The sequence below is a fragment of the Tenebrio molitor genome, chromosome 4 (assembly GCF_963966145.1).
Source record: "Tenebrio molitor chromosome 4, icTenMoli1.1, whole genome shotgun sequence".
Lineage (NCBI taxonomy): Eukaryota > Metazoa > Arthropoda > Insecta > Coleoptera > Tenebrionidae > Tenebrio > Tenebrio molitor.
The window spans coordinates 7,599,210-7,616,771 of NC_091049.1; the positions used below are offsets into that span (position 1 = coordinate 7,599,210).

General features: G+C 39.0%; 1 protein-coding gene across 1 annotated transcript in view; it reads left to right on the forward strand.

The window, feature by feature from the left end:
• LOC138128431 (uncharacterized) overlaps positions 1-3,468 on the forward strand; it is a 28,932-nt gene extending 25,464 nt beyond the window's left edge. Inside the window, exons 2-3 of the mRNA XM_069044663.1 lie at positions 1,388-1,456; positions 1,544-3,468. Of these exons, the coding sequence (XP_068900764.1) occupies positions 1,391-1,456; positions 1,544-3,385 (1,908 nt within the window). The 5' untranslated portion in view covers positions 1,388-1,390 and the 3' untranslated portion in view covers positions 3,386-3,468. The remainder of the gene's footprint in view (positions 1-1,387; positions 1,457-1,543) is intronic.
• The last annotated feature ends 14,094 nt before the right edge of the window (positions 3,469-17,562 follow it).

Sequence of the window (17,562 nt, forward strand, 5' to 3'; positions counted from 1 at the left end):
AGAGGGGCTACTGCACAAAGTATAATGGTATAATTAAAATTGCCGTCACGTGATCTTAATTGTGAATTTTCTCTTATTAAATACAAATAAATAAGTCTTGAGTAAAAGATTTGTAACTATTTTTAAATTGTGTATAATATTCTGCTACAATTTTGTTCTCTTTAGTATTGGTCATTTTTAAATTTATTAAAAAAAAATATTAATCATTAAATATAATGTGCCATTGATGTTACAAAGATTGGGCGACTCTGTTATGTTTAGTTTAGTATGGTAAAGAGTTAATGATTTTTAAAATGTTGACAAACGAAATCACAATCGGAAAAATCTTCAAAACTCGCAGTTAATCCATTTTGTCGATTTTGACTAATTTATCACTTCATGGACAAAATATAATTATTCTAATTTAATAAATCGAGAAATTATGCCTGATTTACTAAAAAAAAGCAAAAACAATATAAGAAAAAAACATAATTGTAATGAGGGAGTAAATGATATGAATAACATGTTTTTTACTTTATTTGTAAAAACACAAGGTAATATAAGTCATGATATTAAATTTAATTATGATTTTATGCCAATTTTCTCTGAGGAAGGAATTCCTTGTGTTGAAAAAAAAATAAAAAAAAAACGTGAAAACAATTATAAAGAGAATTATCAATTCCTAAAGCTTGTTTTAAATTAGTATTATTGATAGGTAATCTATTCATAAGCCAGATTGCGGACTCTAATTATTCCATGTTCAGTACCGTTGATGTATACAAGTATATAAAAAAAGCTTCACCAGGGTTGTGGATGCTGGAAAGGTGTTTTTATTGTTAAGCTTTTGTCTGTTGTTATTTGGCGTTTTTTTGTTCATGTGTTGATGTAAATTACGTATTATGCTGTTATACCCACACTATACAGTTTATATTAGGACTTATGTAAGCCCAAAATGGCATGACATTAATAAATGTTGATTTTATTTCATACTTCCCTGACCTTGTGCTTATTAAAAAAATAATACAGTTGGTTGCAAAAAAAAAACGGAAAATGTCAAAAACTATGTTGACGTTTTTCCTTAAAATTTTGTTAATGTAAAACTGTCGACAGGTCGGCGAGGTTAGAATTTCTTGTCTGTACTTTTTACTACTCCAAATTCTGCATCTAGATCCGTAATTTTTCTATCATTTTCTAAATGGCCGGCGATGATAGCTCTGTCTGTTTCAGATAAATGAGGCATTTTGGTAAAAAAAAAAAATTACATTAATTTTTTGAAAACTGTCAGTGTCATCAGATTTTGTTCACACTATAAAAAGTTTCATTTTCCGTTTTTTCTGCAACCAACTGTACATTTTTTGTATTATGTTTAGGTCTCCAGATTGTTTTACATTATTCTTATTGTTTCTAGCCGATGAGTTATCATCTAGAAAAACGAGCAAGAATGGAAGGAGGAAGTGCAAATGAGGTACAAAGAAAGGCAAGTTTAATAAATGTAGTCTCATACCTGTTTATGTAGCATTTCTGTTCTTGCATGGTTATGTGATATATGTTTTTATCTTTTCAGAGCACATCACCAAAGAAAATATGTAATTTGTCCACACAATCATTTAGTGAAATCATACACGTTGCTGCCTTTGTGGATAAGACGCTATTTATTAAAGCCTTTCTTGAAGCAGATGATGAAGTGATAGTAGCTTTGGCGCCTCGCCGCTTTGGGAAATCAACAAACATGGACATGGTGAAAGAATTCCTAACAGGGAACAAAAAACTCTTCCAAGACAATCAGTTAAAGATATGGAAAGAGGAAAGGTTTTTTTTTGATAAGTACTGCCAAGAGAATCCTGTCATATACGTGGACTTTAAAAATATCTCTGGTATAACTGAAGATGAACTCCTTCAATCATTAAAGCATCTCATTTACTGTGCATTTAATGAACATCAGTATCTTATAAAAGAGATTGATGGAAAATATTCTTGGTCAGATACGAAATTGGAGGTTGTGGACTGTATTGAAGAATTTGAGAAGTATTGGAAAACTTCTGAAAATTTAAGTCGAGGTGATGTGATCGACGGATTGAAGCTCTTATCTCACTGTTTACATGTGTACCATAACAAACTCGTTTATGTATTAATCGATGAATTCGATTCTCCTTTCATGAACATCATCGTCAAGCAATCAACTTCAAAGAATGATGTTCTGGACGAAACCATCTATGTTATCGGTCGCATCATGTCCATTACGTTCAAAAACAACGAACATCTCAACAGAGGGTTAATAAATGCCTGTGTCCCCGTCGCAGAACAAGTTTTATCTGGCGACGCGAACAACATCCAGTATTATCAGTTTTTGAGTGACCCCAGATTTTCTCCTTATTTTGGATTTACAGATATAGAAGTGAAGAGTCTGTTTGAAAAAGAAGAATTTGTTGCTTTTAATAATGACCAAGTAAAAAAGTGGTACAATGGTTATAAATTAAGGTATTCAGGGGACTATGCCATTTATAGCTGTTATTCAGTTTTAAAATATTTGAGCACAAGTCACGAAATGAAGAAACCATGCTTTGACAATTACTGGGTTGACTCGGCCAGCATCACTCACCTAAAACATCTGTTTGGATATAATCGCATTCGTAAATTGATTGAAGATCTTATTGATGGAGAAGAGATCGAAATAAAGGCCATTCAAAAATTTTCGAAAGAAAACATAATTGCCTTACTAAACTTGGGTCATCAAGAACTTAAATCTATACATATGTCAGATGCACATCTTTTCCTCCAATTGTTGACCGAAAATGGATACTTGAATGTTTTACGCACTAGCCCTGAGAATCGAAGAATCACCATTCGGATTCCAAATCAAGAAATTAGGACGTTGTTTCAGGAAAAATGTTATGATGTAGAATTGTTTTCAAAGAAACACCAGCTTTTAGATGAAAATATTGAGGGTTATTTGGCTGCATTAGAATCAGTGCTAACAAGAGAAGACAAAAATGTATTTACTGAATATGCAAAGGCTGTCTCTAAATTGTTTGATGGAGCCATAATGCCCCAAAATGAGGACGAATTTTATTGTATTCTCTTTGTTTTGGCATATAATGTTAAATTTTATATAGTTCGCAGTGAACTAAGCATCTCCCGAAGAAAATCTAAAGGAAGACCGCCTCATCTTGATTTGCTTATGATTTTGAATGAAGCTGGCTTGATTGTGGAATTAAAATTTGCTGACCAATCATCAGCGGCCGCTCTTTCTCAAATTAGAACGCGACAGTATGAATCAAGCTTCGACAACTACAAAAATGTCACAAAGAAAATTCTTATGGGTTTGCATATGACTAAAGAAGGGAAAGTTAGTCTGACTTACACTATTGGCGATTCACCTCCAGAAACTGTTACCAGCCATGAATAGACTTTTGATGGCACAGACGTCTTTTTTTATTTGTATTGTCATTGTATTACCATTGTTAAATGAATACAATAATTTTAATGGTGTTTTTAGCGTTTCAATTTTTATAAACACAATAGAACTGCATGAGTCTGTGTTGTGAATTTAGCTTTAGGCAACTTTGGGAGTTTCTGGTGTTCGTTTAGTTGGTGGTAAGGTTATTTTAATATCATAGATAGTGGGTGAAGAGAATTTTATGGATTTAGAGGAATCTTTCGGTTTGTTCGTATTAGGATAATTAATTTTTATTTTTATGGTTTAAATAGAATTATTTTTTTAAATATGTTTTTTTCTTTTTTGGTTTGTTTATTTTTTATTAATTTAGATTGCTTAATTTAGAGCGTAGTACTGAAGATACCAAAGTGGTTTTTAATTTCTAAAGATTTTTAATTTTTCTCAACTATAAAAATTAGAAATATAATCATAGGCTTAATTTTAAAATATTTCTTTAATTGGGATTTTTCCATTTTTAACTTACCCGACCAAAGGTGGGTAAGTTATTGTGATCGGTCCAAAATTTCGAATTACTAATTTCATCAGATCTTTGCGTTTTGAGGTCCCCTGAACACGTTTATGAAGTTTTTAGAATGATGTCTGTCTGTCCCACTTTTCGTTCTCCCACGATTACTCAAAAACGCTTTGACCGATTGCTTTCAAATTTGACCAACACAAACTTACCCATGGTCTCTCGAGTTGAAAAGCTTTTGGTGTCAATCGGATCACGGGGGGTGGAAGAGGGTGAGGGTAGGTCGAAAAAATAATAAGGGAACATGGAAATTTGACTTTACCGTTTGAAAGGGCATGTGTTTTTATGTTGGAAATGATATTTACTATTTGTGAGAATTAGAAGACGACTTATGTGGGTTAACACGGACAAGGTAGGTATCTTGGGTTAATTCAGGTTGGTTTAAATCACGACCTGCTAGATAGTCCGAGTGTCTATAGCGGCCTGGGCATAGAGCGAAAAATCCTATTGTTCTCATGATTCTGACATTTGGGGTTGTTTTCGGGGGTTGCTGTTAGCAACTAACTGTCATGCTATCAAATGTGTGACAACGTCATGTGCATCGTGACAATTTAGACATGCAGTCCACACTCCACACTCATGTATCTGCATGATGCATGCAGTCATACGTAGTTGTCCCGTGATAAATGATACTTTACTTTAATTGTAATTACATTTTGGACATTCTAAATTGGCAGAAGCAAGATGTTGCGCACTGGTCCACTGGTTTGGTTTTGCGGAAGGGACAAAGTTTCGGCGCCGCGTTTTTTGAAAATATCTTGGTCAGTGGCGAGTACAAATTCATAGAATAATAATTGTCCAAAATTATGTAATTACATTCAAAACTGTACAAAACTTAAAGTATACTTTCCACTCATTTCCACCAAGAATGGCACGGATTAATTAAGCAAATATAATTGTTTTGTTATGGACCCATCTTCATCTGAAATGACCCGTTTAGGAAATAATGTACCCACTGCAAATCCAAGATTGAGATTATAATTTTAATATTATTCCAGAAATAGGTTTACAACTAACGGAACTTGTTGTTGCTGCATTTACCGCAATATCAGTTCTAATATGATAAAAAAGCCACTTTAAACACTAACAGCAAAATACTAAAAACCAGAAACACCAAGCAGAAGTAGCATCAACTAAATTAATAACATTTTCGTGTTCGTTTCCTGGGATATATAACCGGGAAAGTGGTATATAACTAAATATATAAACTTTCCCGGTTATATACCTAACTTGACATCTGTCAAAGATAACCTCAAAATTTACAATAAATTAATGTTTTTAAGACTCTGCCTAAACGAACACGAAAAATGTTATTCAATATTCGTGCGCTGTCAGTTTTCAGGTATTCGGCCTGTTTTGCAGCACTTGGCTGACGCCTCGTGCTTCAAATTTCGGCCTCATACCTGAAAAGTGATCTGACAGCACTACTCATATGAAAATAACTATTTTGTTATTAAAGTTACTTTTAAACTGTGAGGCTCTTGACATTGCACTTTGACAACTTCACTGAATTCATTACATTTGTTTGTGAGGTTATGATTATTTAGTGACATTCCCCCCTAAAGTGGCGCCGTGGAAATCACAGGCATTAAACCATCAAGCCGGCGCGGCGGTGGCATAAACATACCCGACATAACCTAATTTTTTTTAAATGTCATGTCAACTTAAAACATCCGGTCAGTGCCAATTACTAAACAGAAAAACACCAATATTTTTCAATTGTTTCATTGCCAACAGACTCAGTCATTGTTGATCACGCTGTACATTACTGTTAGGGATTTTTTTTTTTTTTTTGTATTGCAATGAAAGTGTTTTATTTTTTCTAATATTGAACATTCAAAGCGGACGTTTTGAATTTGTCAAAATATTTGACACTGTCACATTATAATTATTGAAAAAAATACGATCAAGTAGCGATATCATGGAGGCCACAGGCAGGGTTATAAAGAGAAAATGCTTCACTTTAGAAATAAAACAAAGTGTTCACCGGTGTTTTAAAAACATTTGGGAAGTAAATGGTCCAAATTTGGGGAAGATGCCAGTTTACCGAATGGTTGAGGAAATTTTTGCCGTAAGTTGATAAATCCACTTTTAATTTAAATTGATCTATTTAAAATGTTAGCTTCAGTCTCCTACAGATATCTGAAGGAAAAATACGGAGTAATTTCTGGATCGGGGGCACAAGCACAGAATGGAAAGGACGCACGATGGAACAGTGAAGAAATATTTGCGCCGTTGTGCGCTTTTTTTAATTACAAGACCGCCGGTCTTCAGGCTTGACTTGAGAGGGTCTGCTCCTGAGCACTATTCATTTTGAATGTATCATGCTTCCACTCTGTGTCCTGCTCTGAAATCTTTTCGTTACCTACTTGTTGGTTTCAATGCCGGTATTTAATATTAACCTGTAGAATACCATATTTTAAGTAAAATATTCAAAACTAGTTTACTTTGCTTGATTGCGGGACTCGATTAGAGATTTGTAAAAAATGACAATAATCGTACATTATAACCTTCAAAATATACATACCTAACCTGAATTATTATCTGACATTGCGTTTACAGTAGAAAAAAGTTGTATCCTATTACACCACAAAAGTTACTAAAATCACTAGATTTAGTTGTGTATATTGAAAATGGATGGAGTTTAGCTAAACAACGAATGAAAAAAGTTGCGACATTAAAGCTAAAATAAAGAAGACTGCATTTCATAAACGCGGACTATCGAAACATTAGTTAAAATTTGCATTAGTTCGAAAACGAATCATCCACCGTGTTTACGTGGTCATTTTCCTCTAGAATTTTACAGTAAACGTTTGAAAGTTTTGGTAACTCGCAACTGTTTCCCTCGGACTTTGAAATATATTTCGAGTATTTTAATTTTTGTTTAAAGTCTGAATTTTACATTTTGCTAGTGGAGCAGCGCCAAATTAAAACATCCGATTAATAAAAGATTGCGACCAAAAAAGCCAAATCCAACCTTTCAAGTGAAGGAATAATTTTATAAATCTAAAACAAAAGTTGTATAAAATAACATCCTACACTTAAAGAGAAAAGAGAAGAACATGAAAGGAAAAATATTAGACTTACAGATTGAATTAGCAAGAAAACAATTGAGCAATAAAAACTAATGAATTCATGGAATATCTTTATTTTCTAAATAGGACCTATAAGTTTCCGAAATGTTGATTTATAATCAATTGAATTATTGGGTACCTACTAATTCACAAAAAAAAGCAGCAATTTGTTGCAATGTACAGTGGGGAGCACGGAATTTCGCACGCCAATTTGTACGTCATTAAAAAAAACTATCTAGTCTAAGCTTTATTGTCATTATAATCAATAATGAGGTGGGATACGCATGATATATGTGATCATGACTGATGTTTCACCTAAACTGTCACGAAACTGCCGCCAGTAGGTATCTCATTTTAATAAAATTAAGTCAGTGAAATGTCCAATGTGTGCGAAATTCCGTGCTCGCCACTGTACTAGCGAAATGTCACTTGTCATGTATAAGGCATTCACGATCTTTTTGGGACCGAGTTGGCTATGACCATCTAGTGATTTTGTTGGCAGTACCTCGGTGATAACTAAATTCCCTAAAGGAAATTGACACTTTTTGTGTTAGGTTAGGTTGTTCTCAGTTTAGGGTTATATTTTCTGAATAGGTACATTGTTGCCGGATCTCTTAAATATGGTCTGTGCTTTTTTAATTAAATTAAATCGTTTAATAGACATTTTTTATCGTAATAAAATTATTTTGGCAATTTTGACTGTTCCTTTGACGGAAATTTAAATTATTTTTACACGCTTAACAAATCATTTAGTTTCTTACGAATATTAAAATGATCAATCCGGTGGCAATAAAATGTCGAACAGACACTGACAGAAAAAAAAATTGCATCCGTTGCATCACTGAATCAGTTAGTCCAACATGAAAAGAAAAAATCATAGCCAACTCGGTCCCAAAAAGAACGTGAATGCCTAATAATTGAGGTTATGATCCCCATTTAAATCCACCTTTAACGAGATAAAAGACCGACAACGAGCTTTTAAAGTTAAAGGGGGTTTTAAGGACTTAAAGACATCGTTAATGAATATGAAACACAATTTTTAGTTAAAGATAGTTTTAAATTTAAAACCGCTCCTAATAGTATATTATGATACGAGTCTTATAAGAAGCATTTTATCGCACGCACGGTTTTAGAGCACGACGAGCTTGCGAGGAGTGCCCTAAAAGGAGTAAGTGCGATAAAATGCCTTATAAACGAGATGTCATGCAGTATTTTTTCTACTTTGCCACTTTTTCAATGAAAGAAAATAATTTAAAATTTAAAACCGTTAAAGTTGAAGGATTCCACCCAAGGTCACGTCTGCGGTCTGCCGTGACACCACAGTATCCGTCAAAATAAAAAAATTAAATTTCACTATTTTAAGTTTTACTATTATATCACGCCTTTTCCTATTACGATACGCAAAACAGTATCGTAATAGCATCAGTACGAACGCAAAGTAGAAAAAATACATTATGAAACCGGCCGTAAGTGGTAAGTAGGTAAAGACACCGACAATGGCAAATGTAAAAGATGTAGTGAGTACCAATGCCGATTTGGTTAACTATTTATTGGTAAATAAATTTCATACATTGTCTTATGATGACAAAATATTTGTGAAGAACACGCCTTGGAATGGAATCTTCTTGGAAACGGTCTGACCATTTGTCTTTGAATATTCGGGAATTGAGTGAGTTGCTCCCTATTTTGTGGCAACAGATCCCCAGGAGGAGATTGAGAACTTAATTCGAAGTATCCCACGTCGTATTCGATAAGCTGTACAGGTACTAAGACGAAGTACCCGTTATTAGAAATTGAAACAAAAATCATTTAATTTATTTTAATTTTAATTTTATTTAAGTTCAAAAATTTGACTTTTTTTTTGTTTCATTCTGTATTCATTTGGCTAAAAATGAATGGAATTCAACATTTGTATTGATTATGTTCCCATTTCTTCATTTGCTGGTCGATATTTATTTACTGAAGAAGTAAAGAAAAAGTCCTAATTCCTACCTAATTCTACAGATACATTAGCTTATGGGCATGTGGGCATTTCGGCGCCTCGAATTGCGTTTTGGTGCCCCGAATTACCTCATCGTACCACTTCAAGCGTCGCGCTAGCAAAGCATTCTGCGAAAAGTACCACTTCATGGCACGAGGCAGCGAGGTCTTCCCCGAAATCCCATTTTGCTGATCCGAAACTAGGACAGGAGCACGCCCAATGCACGCCCATATAAAAGGGTGACGAAGTGACGATGTATTATTATTCCGTTAACTCTGATTAAAGACGTTGCTCCTTCAGTGTTGCTTTTTAATCCAACCCCAGAGCTCAAAAATTAAACAAAAGCTCACATCAGAAGTGGGATTCGCCCTACTCACATTAAAAGTATAATTTGTGTTTAGTTGGTGTTGTGACAAACAGTTATTAGTGTTTACAACGTGACAAACAATCAGTGCCAACAAGATGGAGCAACTAACACAAGTCCTGGCAGACACCTTGCAAGCCATTCGTCAAAGTGCTGGACGGAGTTCTTTGCCAACCACAACTGTCGAGATTCCACGCTTTGACCCGCTCCAGGAAGACAACGGAGCAGTCAAATGGTGCGAAGAAGTGGATAAACTTGCCGAAACCTTCCAGTGGACCGGTTGCGAGCTGTTGGCCCGAGCTACGAGCGGCCTAACTGGGGAGGCGAAAACCTGGTTCCTTTCCTGGCAACCAGAAGCGAAATCTTGGGAGAACTTGAAGACCGAACTGTGTAATCTGTACCCACCGAAGAAAAATTTGAGCGAACGCTTCCGGAAAGCAGGCTTGTACACCAGCGAAAATGCGACATCGTACTGTGAGTATGCCAGACAGAAAATTTTGTTGTTACGGGCCTTGAATTTCAATCTGTCGGAGAGGACGATGTAAGAACTTGTCGTTGGCGACATTACTGACGCGCAGGTAAAAATTGCTGCTTTTAATAGTAAAGTCGAGACAATCGCGGACTTATTAACTTTGCTGAGTCAATATGAATTAACGACACCTGCTGAATCGTCGTCCGCTAAAAGAGTGAAAAGAACGGATCCCGTTGAGAGTGGTCAACAATCAAAATTATGCTATACCTGCAATAAACCAGGTCATTTAAGTCGGTTTTGCCTAAAAAATCGCAATAGAGAGACCAAGAATGAGTCCAAACCCTTCGGTAAAAATGTGAATTGTAGTTTTTGTGGTAAGGCGGGTCACTTTGCCAATAGGTGTTTTCTGAAACAAAGACGCGAAAAACAATCTGGCCCGGCGAATGTTCGATGTTTTAGTGTGAAGCTGGACGATGAGTTTTGCACAGAATTTATAATACAGGGCATGAAAGTTAACTGCCTTATTGACACCGGGGCAAAATGTAGTCTCATATCGAGTCGGGTTGCCAAAAAGTTAGCTTGTCACTTGGAGCCGGACTTCACAATGCTGAGAGGTATTGGCGGTACTTTGGTCCCAACTCTGTATAAAACCACCCTCAGAATTGAAAGAGAAGGCACTGCATTTATGATTCATTTTTACGTCGTTGAACATTCGCTCTTGAAATTGGACGCTATCCTTGGCCGGGACTTACTGACCTACAAAGGCGTGAAGATCTGTTCCGATTCTCGAGGAACCCAGATTTATTCAGACGACCATGTCAAGGTCGAACCTAAAGTGGTCCAGGTTTGTTCAGTATCGGATGACTTAATAAACACCCCATTGAAAAACGGAGAGGCAGACCTGCTGCGAAAACTTTTGTCAAAATTTAGCAACTATATTACCACCGGCAATTCTGTCGCAGCCATAACAACTGCTGAACTCGAGATTAAATTAAAGACCGATAAAATAATTTGCTATAATCCGTATCGCATGCCGCTGTGTGAACGAGAAAAGGTGAAAACCATAGTCGACGACCTATTAAAAAACGGCATTATTCGGGAAAGTACTTCTCCGTTCGCGAGCCCGGTTTTGCTGGTTCATAAGAAAGATGGCGGTAGCCGACTGTGTGTCGATTATCGAGCCCTTAACGAAATTACTGTTAAGGATAGATTTCCCTTGCCGCGTATTGATGACCAAATTGACCAACTCGGACGGACAAAATATTTCACTACGCTTGATATGGCCGCCGGGTTCCACCAAATTCCGGTAGCGGAAAATTCAGTTGAAAAAACCGCATTCGTAACTCCAGATGGGCACTACGAGTATTTGCGAGTACCGTTTGGCCTATCAAACGCGCCCGCCGTGTTCCAGCGTGCGATTTGCAAAGCCTTGGGAAAGCTCAAGGATCATGACGCTTTAATCTACCTGGACGGATATCCTGATTGCGTCCCAAACTGTACCAGAAGGATTAGCAAAATTAGAACGTGTACTGACCGCACTGACGACAGCCGGATTTTCACTAAATATTAAGAAATGTCATTTCTTTACTCGTCGGATCTTGTATTTGGGGCAGGAAATTTCGGAGGACGGTGTCCGACCGGGAAGTTGTAAAGTTGAAGCTCTTCTAAATGCGCCGACTCCGCGTAATGTGAAGCAAGTGCGACAATTCATGGGCTTGGCCTCGTATTTTCGGAAATTCATCCCGGAATTTGCGTCGCGTGCCGCGTGTATCACGAAACTTACCAGAAACAATGAAAAATGTATTTGGGGCGAAGAACAAGAAGCCGCAAGAAGTTACATTTGCGCCTATTTGAGTAAGCGCCCATTATTAGTCATCTTTGACCCTGAACTAGAAACGGAACTGCATACAGACGCTAGTTCCGTAGGATTTGGAGCGATCTTATTTCAGCGTCACGAAAAGCAATTAAAAGTCGTTGCTTATTTTTCTAGACGCGCGACAGAGGTCGAAAGTAATTATCACTCTTATGAACTTGAAACATTGGCCGTCTATTATGCAATTAAACACTTCTGTGTGTATTTGACGGGAATCGCCTTCAAGCTTGTGACCGATTGTAACTCGTTGAAATTAACAAAAACCAAAAAGGACTTACCCCCGCGTGTGGCACGCTGGTGGATGTATTTGCAAGCATTTAATTTCACAATCGAGTACCGAAAAGGAAAATATGTCGCACATGTTGACTATCTTAGCCGAAACCCAATTCGTCCACCGCCCGTGCTCTCTGCTCTTGTAATCACCGCAGATAATTGGCTTAAAATTACTCAAAGACGTGATCCGGAGACGCAAGAAATAAAATTAAAATTAACTGAAGGAAAACTGACAACCGAATATTTTTGTCAGAATGATATCCTCTATCGCAAAATTAATCCTGGACAGAATCCGCCCATTTATCGCGCTTTTGTCCCTAAGGGTAGTCGGCTTGGCGTTTTGCGAATGTTCCACGATGAACAGTGTCATGTTGGCCCGGATAAAACATTTGCAAAAATCAATCACTTCTTTTGGTTTCCGGGTATGGCAAAATTTGTTAAAAAATATTGCGACCACTGTTTAAAGTGTATCGCGGGAAAGAAGCACACCGGTCCCAAACAAGGTTCTTTACACCCAATAGACAAAATTCCCGATCCGTTTCACACCGTTCATGGCGATTGCGTTGGCCCATTTCCCGTGACACCTGAAGGGTTCAAACATCTTCTTCTGTTAATTGATGCGTTTACGAAGTACTTGTTTCTCATCCCCTTAAAAACGCTTGCGGGACCAGAGACACGCGACAAGTTGAGAATTTACCTGAATATTTTTCAAACAACCAAGCGATTTATCTGCGATCAAGGTACCAATTTCACCGATCAGTGCGTAAAAGACTTGTTGTCTGAGATGCGAATAGAACTGCACCTTATTGCTAAGAGTGCCCCTCGCGGTAACGGTCAAGTCGAAAGATACGTCTCAACCGTTTTAGACTTATTGAGAACCGAAATTGAGTCCAAACCAGCGAAGTCAGAATGGACGAGCGTGATCCCAAAATTGCAATTCACTTTAAATAATACGGTGCAAAAATCCACGGGATTCTCGCCGTTGTATTTGGTGACTGGACAGGAAATTAGCAGTCCTGACATCACGGTGTTAACAAGCAGCATTTTACCTACGCTTGCGACAGGGCAAAATTTAGAAAAAAACCGTATTCTGGCATACGAACGTACGCAACGAAATGCCGCGTCTGCTAAAAAGCGATTCGACCGATCCCGAAAGGACTTGAAGAATCTTCAGCCCGGAGATATTGTCTTCCACCCCTCTGGCAATTCGCATCTGTCAAAGCTGGACCGAAGATATGAGGGACCGCTTGAAGTTTTGAAGTTGTTACCAAACGACCGAGTACAACTGAAGAACTTGGCGACAAACAGAAAGCGAGTTGTAGCCCGGGAAATGTTGAAGGCTTGGTCAGGGGAACTTGCTGAGGATTCACAGACAAAAGGTGAGCGTGTGTGTTAGAAATTATTATAAAACACTTTGTTACTTTCAGAACCATTTTTATTGATGACACATTTAGTGATGATACATTTGCTAATGACACATTAGACGACTTTGAGGGAGAGAGTCAATGTACGAATGCATCTGACTGAATCTCCCTCTCTTAACATTTTGACTTATATACTACCCCCATCCCCCATATTTCATCATCATGACCGCGTACTCGGACCATAGAGGCGACCATATATGCTCGTACCAATGATCACACCACCTCGCTTTCATACTTCGTCATCGGGGGTGAAAGGGGCAAGGGTATCCTGGTGGGGCCATCGCGTTGCATGACGATACGAAATCGTCCCGAATTGTGGCGCAACTTTATGAATTCGAATATTTTCTTACATTCGGCCATCCTGCTCCAGGGATGTCCCCATCCATTGAGTCGTCTGTCGTCAACTTGTTTACCTTTCGGAAACAAAAAGTTAATACTCATCGATCATCGTCATATAGGATGACACATCATCATATCAATGACACAAAGCCATACACCTCAACTCAAATAACATGCAGGCAACAACCTCGGATGTTATCGTCCTAGTTCTCAGTGTCCCTTGACTTCGTCATAAAAGATGACATACACAGTCATGCGCCTCAACTCAAATAACATACAGGCAACAACCTCGGATGTTATCTCCCTAGTTTCAGCGTCTCTTGACTTCGTCACACAGTCATACACCTCAACTCAAATAACATGCAGGCAACAACCTCGGATGTTATCTCCCTAGTTCTCAGTGTCTCTGACTCCGTCATACACATCAACTCAAATAACATGCAGGCAACAACCTCGGATGCTATCGTCCTAGTTCTCAGTGTCTCTTGACTCACGGTTCTCGAGCGGCAACTCAAGTAGCCAACAGACACAACTCACCTCCGTCGGAGTAGTGCATACCAGCCTCGACTACTACCGTCCTGATTGCCCGGCTCTAACCTCTTTCTCTTGGTCACCCATGGACCCATGTCGAACTTCGACACCCGGCCTTCGTTCCTGACGGCGCCTCCTCGACCTGGCACCCGACCTTCGTTCTTGCAGGCGCCGTTTCTCGTCTGTCAGGACCACGGGTTGCGACCACAGCCAACGTCCCGTATTCTCGTATCACATGGAACAACAATCATTAGCATGACCCACCTCAACATTTTCAAGTACGATTCGAAACGTCTCAACTTACATTTTATATCGTCATCCACTTTTTCAGCTTTCCGGCAACGACCGTGTAGCTCTTACGACAAACGCCCTTCCCTTAGGTCTCGTTCTCGTATTCAACCCTGTAACGTCTGACATGACTTCTAGGCTCCGCTCAGCTTTGACAGTCGTCGTGGCTCACACAGCAATTCTTCTCTGGAGTACTTGTTTTCCACACCTATCATTCGATACGGGTGCTGCACTTCGAAATTCGATCACCGAATTTATCTGACTTATTACACTTTGACCTTGCACGCTCATCAATGTTTTCAAACTTCGATTGGAGTTGTCGTTTTTTTCATTTCGTAACACTAATTCTCGGAATTGTTTTACATTTTCCGAACTCCGCACCCACACGGTGGCACTAACGTTTAGTAACATTACATCGGGTAAATTTATATACTCGCACCCGATAATGCAATCAGTCGTCGTCGAGCACTACAGCTCTCAAAACAGCACTAGGTTGTCCAACCATCTTCTTTAATTCCTCGACACCGACACTTGTGACATCCACCTTAGAACGCTCTCCGTCCTTTCCCGTCGTTTTTCACTATTCACACTACTTCTGCAGCTTCTTAAGATCTTTTACGAACACGATCCTCATCGACAACAACTATGCCACCTCCATAACGGCACTCGGATGTTCGAGACGTACATTATGTCGACCACATTTTCGACACAACACTTTTAACGTTTGCACTTCACAAGCACTACGTGAATTTTTCTCAGGAGTAATACCATTAATCAGCAACACCTCCAGAAGCTTCCGTAAAATTTCTTCCTCAATTATCGGCATCCGATATGGGCCTCGAACGACAGGTTCGTCCGTGATCAGCTTTATCTTCATTTCTGCCGCATCAGCTTTTCCCAATGTACACATGGACTTCCATATTCGGTCACCGAACTCATTCAGTAGTTGTTTACACTTTAATTTGCAGTCGGCCCTAACTGTCTCCAAAGGCAAGGTCAAGTTCGTTGTTATTCCTGGAATAACGGCAACTCAGTTCACAAACGAATTTAATCTGGCCCAGCTGATACACACGTGCTTCCGCACCGATTTTTAACATCACTTCCGATCTTCCGATAAATTTATGAAGCCTCTGCCAATGATGCAATCGTGTAACATTTGCTTATCAATTATCATTTACGACCACCACCTGTAGTACCACACGTACTTTTATTTTGGCGACGCCTACACTCGAGACGCACGTTCCAAAAAGGTTGTTAACACAGTATTTCCGGCTTCAATTTCTAATCCAGGTTTGGTGGCAACACGACGGCGAATTGAGGTGCACGCGCTTCCGGTGTCCACCAAACACTTTTGACAGTTCAACACAACATTGATTAGATAGGTACGGATGTACTGCTGTTGTGGTTGCAGTACTGATCCCGTGAACTGTTTTCACTCAACTTCGGTTGGAAGTCTCGTCTAGGTGCTCTTTTTTCTGGGGGCAGTTCTTAGTGATGTCCCCTAGATGCCTGCAATTAAAGCATTCCAGTCGGGGTTTCTTGCAACACTGGATGGCCGGTTTATCGTTGGTTACTTTCATTGGTTGATCGTTGTTGTGGAGTCTCTTTCCACCAAAACCGCCTCTTGTTTCGCCTTGCATGTCCTAACTGATGACAAGAGTTGACACTCAACTTTTGGTTTCGGACGGTCTCGCACCAAGTGTGGTCCCTCACAATTGTAGCACCTTTTGTCTTGTTTTGCTTCCGTGCTCATACTCGGCTGATCACTTTCAACTTTAACGCTCGCAATTTGTCTAATTTGGTGACACAATACTCGCCCAAATCTTGTCCTTCACGTGTCTCATAAAGCACAGCTTCTTTTAGGAGTTTTGCGAACGGCCGTGGTTTCGCAAATTGTTTCACCAAATTGCGTTTGATGCTTTTCCAGTTTGCGTTCAGATACTCTTGTGAATCGTACCACTTTCTTTCCATTCCTGTGAGACGACTCGACACAACTCTGATTATCATTAGGTCATTCCAACCGTAGACCTCTGCGATCTCGTCGACCGTCTCACCCAGGCATCAATGGGAAGCGGAGATTGTTGTGGGTTGAATTCTGGAAGCATCTTTTCGTCTCCTTGAGTAGGGAACCTTGATCGACTTTCCATTTCGCTTAATCGTTCCTCGAGTTTTCTAATCTTCTTATTTTTCCTGTCGTCGGATTCTGAAGACGAACTCGACTCGGACCTCCGTCGAGACGTTGATTGTTCAATTTCTTCCGCCGCTTGGTTTATTGGCGGCGTCGTAGATCTGCCTGGAATTTCTGAAAATTCCATGGCGGCACTGTTGGTACTTTCCACTTTGTTTTCGTCGCACTTCACTACTGGGTAATCCCACCATATAGGCGATTACTCGTTGCACACCATCAATTATCAAATTCTTGTAACAGTATAGCACCAATCGCCGTTGCACTCGCGTCCGTGTGGAGCTGGAACTTGAACTATGACTGCTACTGCTAGAACTAGAGTTGCTGGAGGACGACCAACGTCTTCTTTAGGTCGTGAAGACCTTCCTTCGTTTTTGTTCTTTTGACGTGATGGCTTTATGGCGGAAAACACTCCTCACTTAACACTCGTAGGCCCTTGTAGGCAACAATCCCACTTCTGATTTTGTTAGAAATTATTATAAAACACTTTGTTACTTTCAGAACCATTTTTATTGATGACACATTTAGTGATGATACATTTGCTAATGACACATTAGACGACTTTGAGGGAGAGAGTCAATGTACGAATGCATCTGACTGAATCTCCCTCTCTTAACATTTTGACTTATATACTACCCCCATCCCCCATATTTCATCATCATGACCGCGTACTCGGACCATAGAGGCGACCATATATGGTCATACCAATGATCACACCACCTCGCTTTCATACTTCGTCATCGGGGGTGAAAGGGGCAAGGGTATCCTGGTGGGGCCATCGCGTTGCATGACGATACGAAATCGTCCCGAA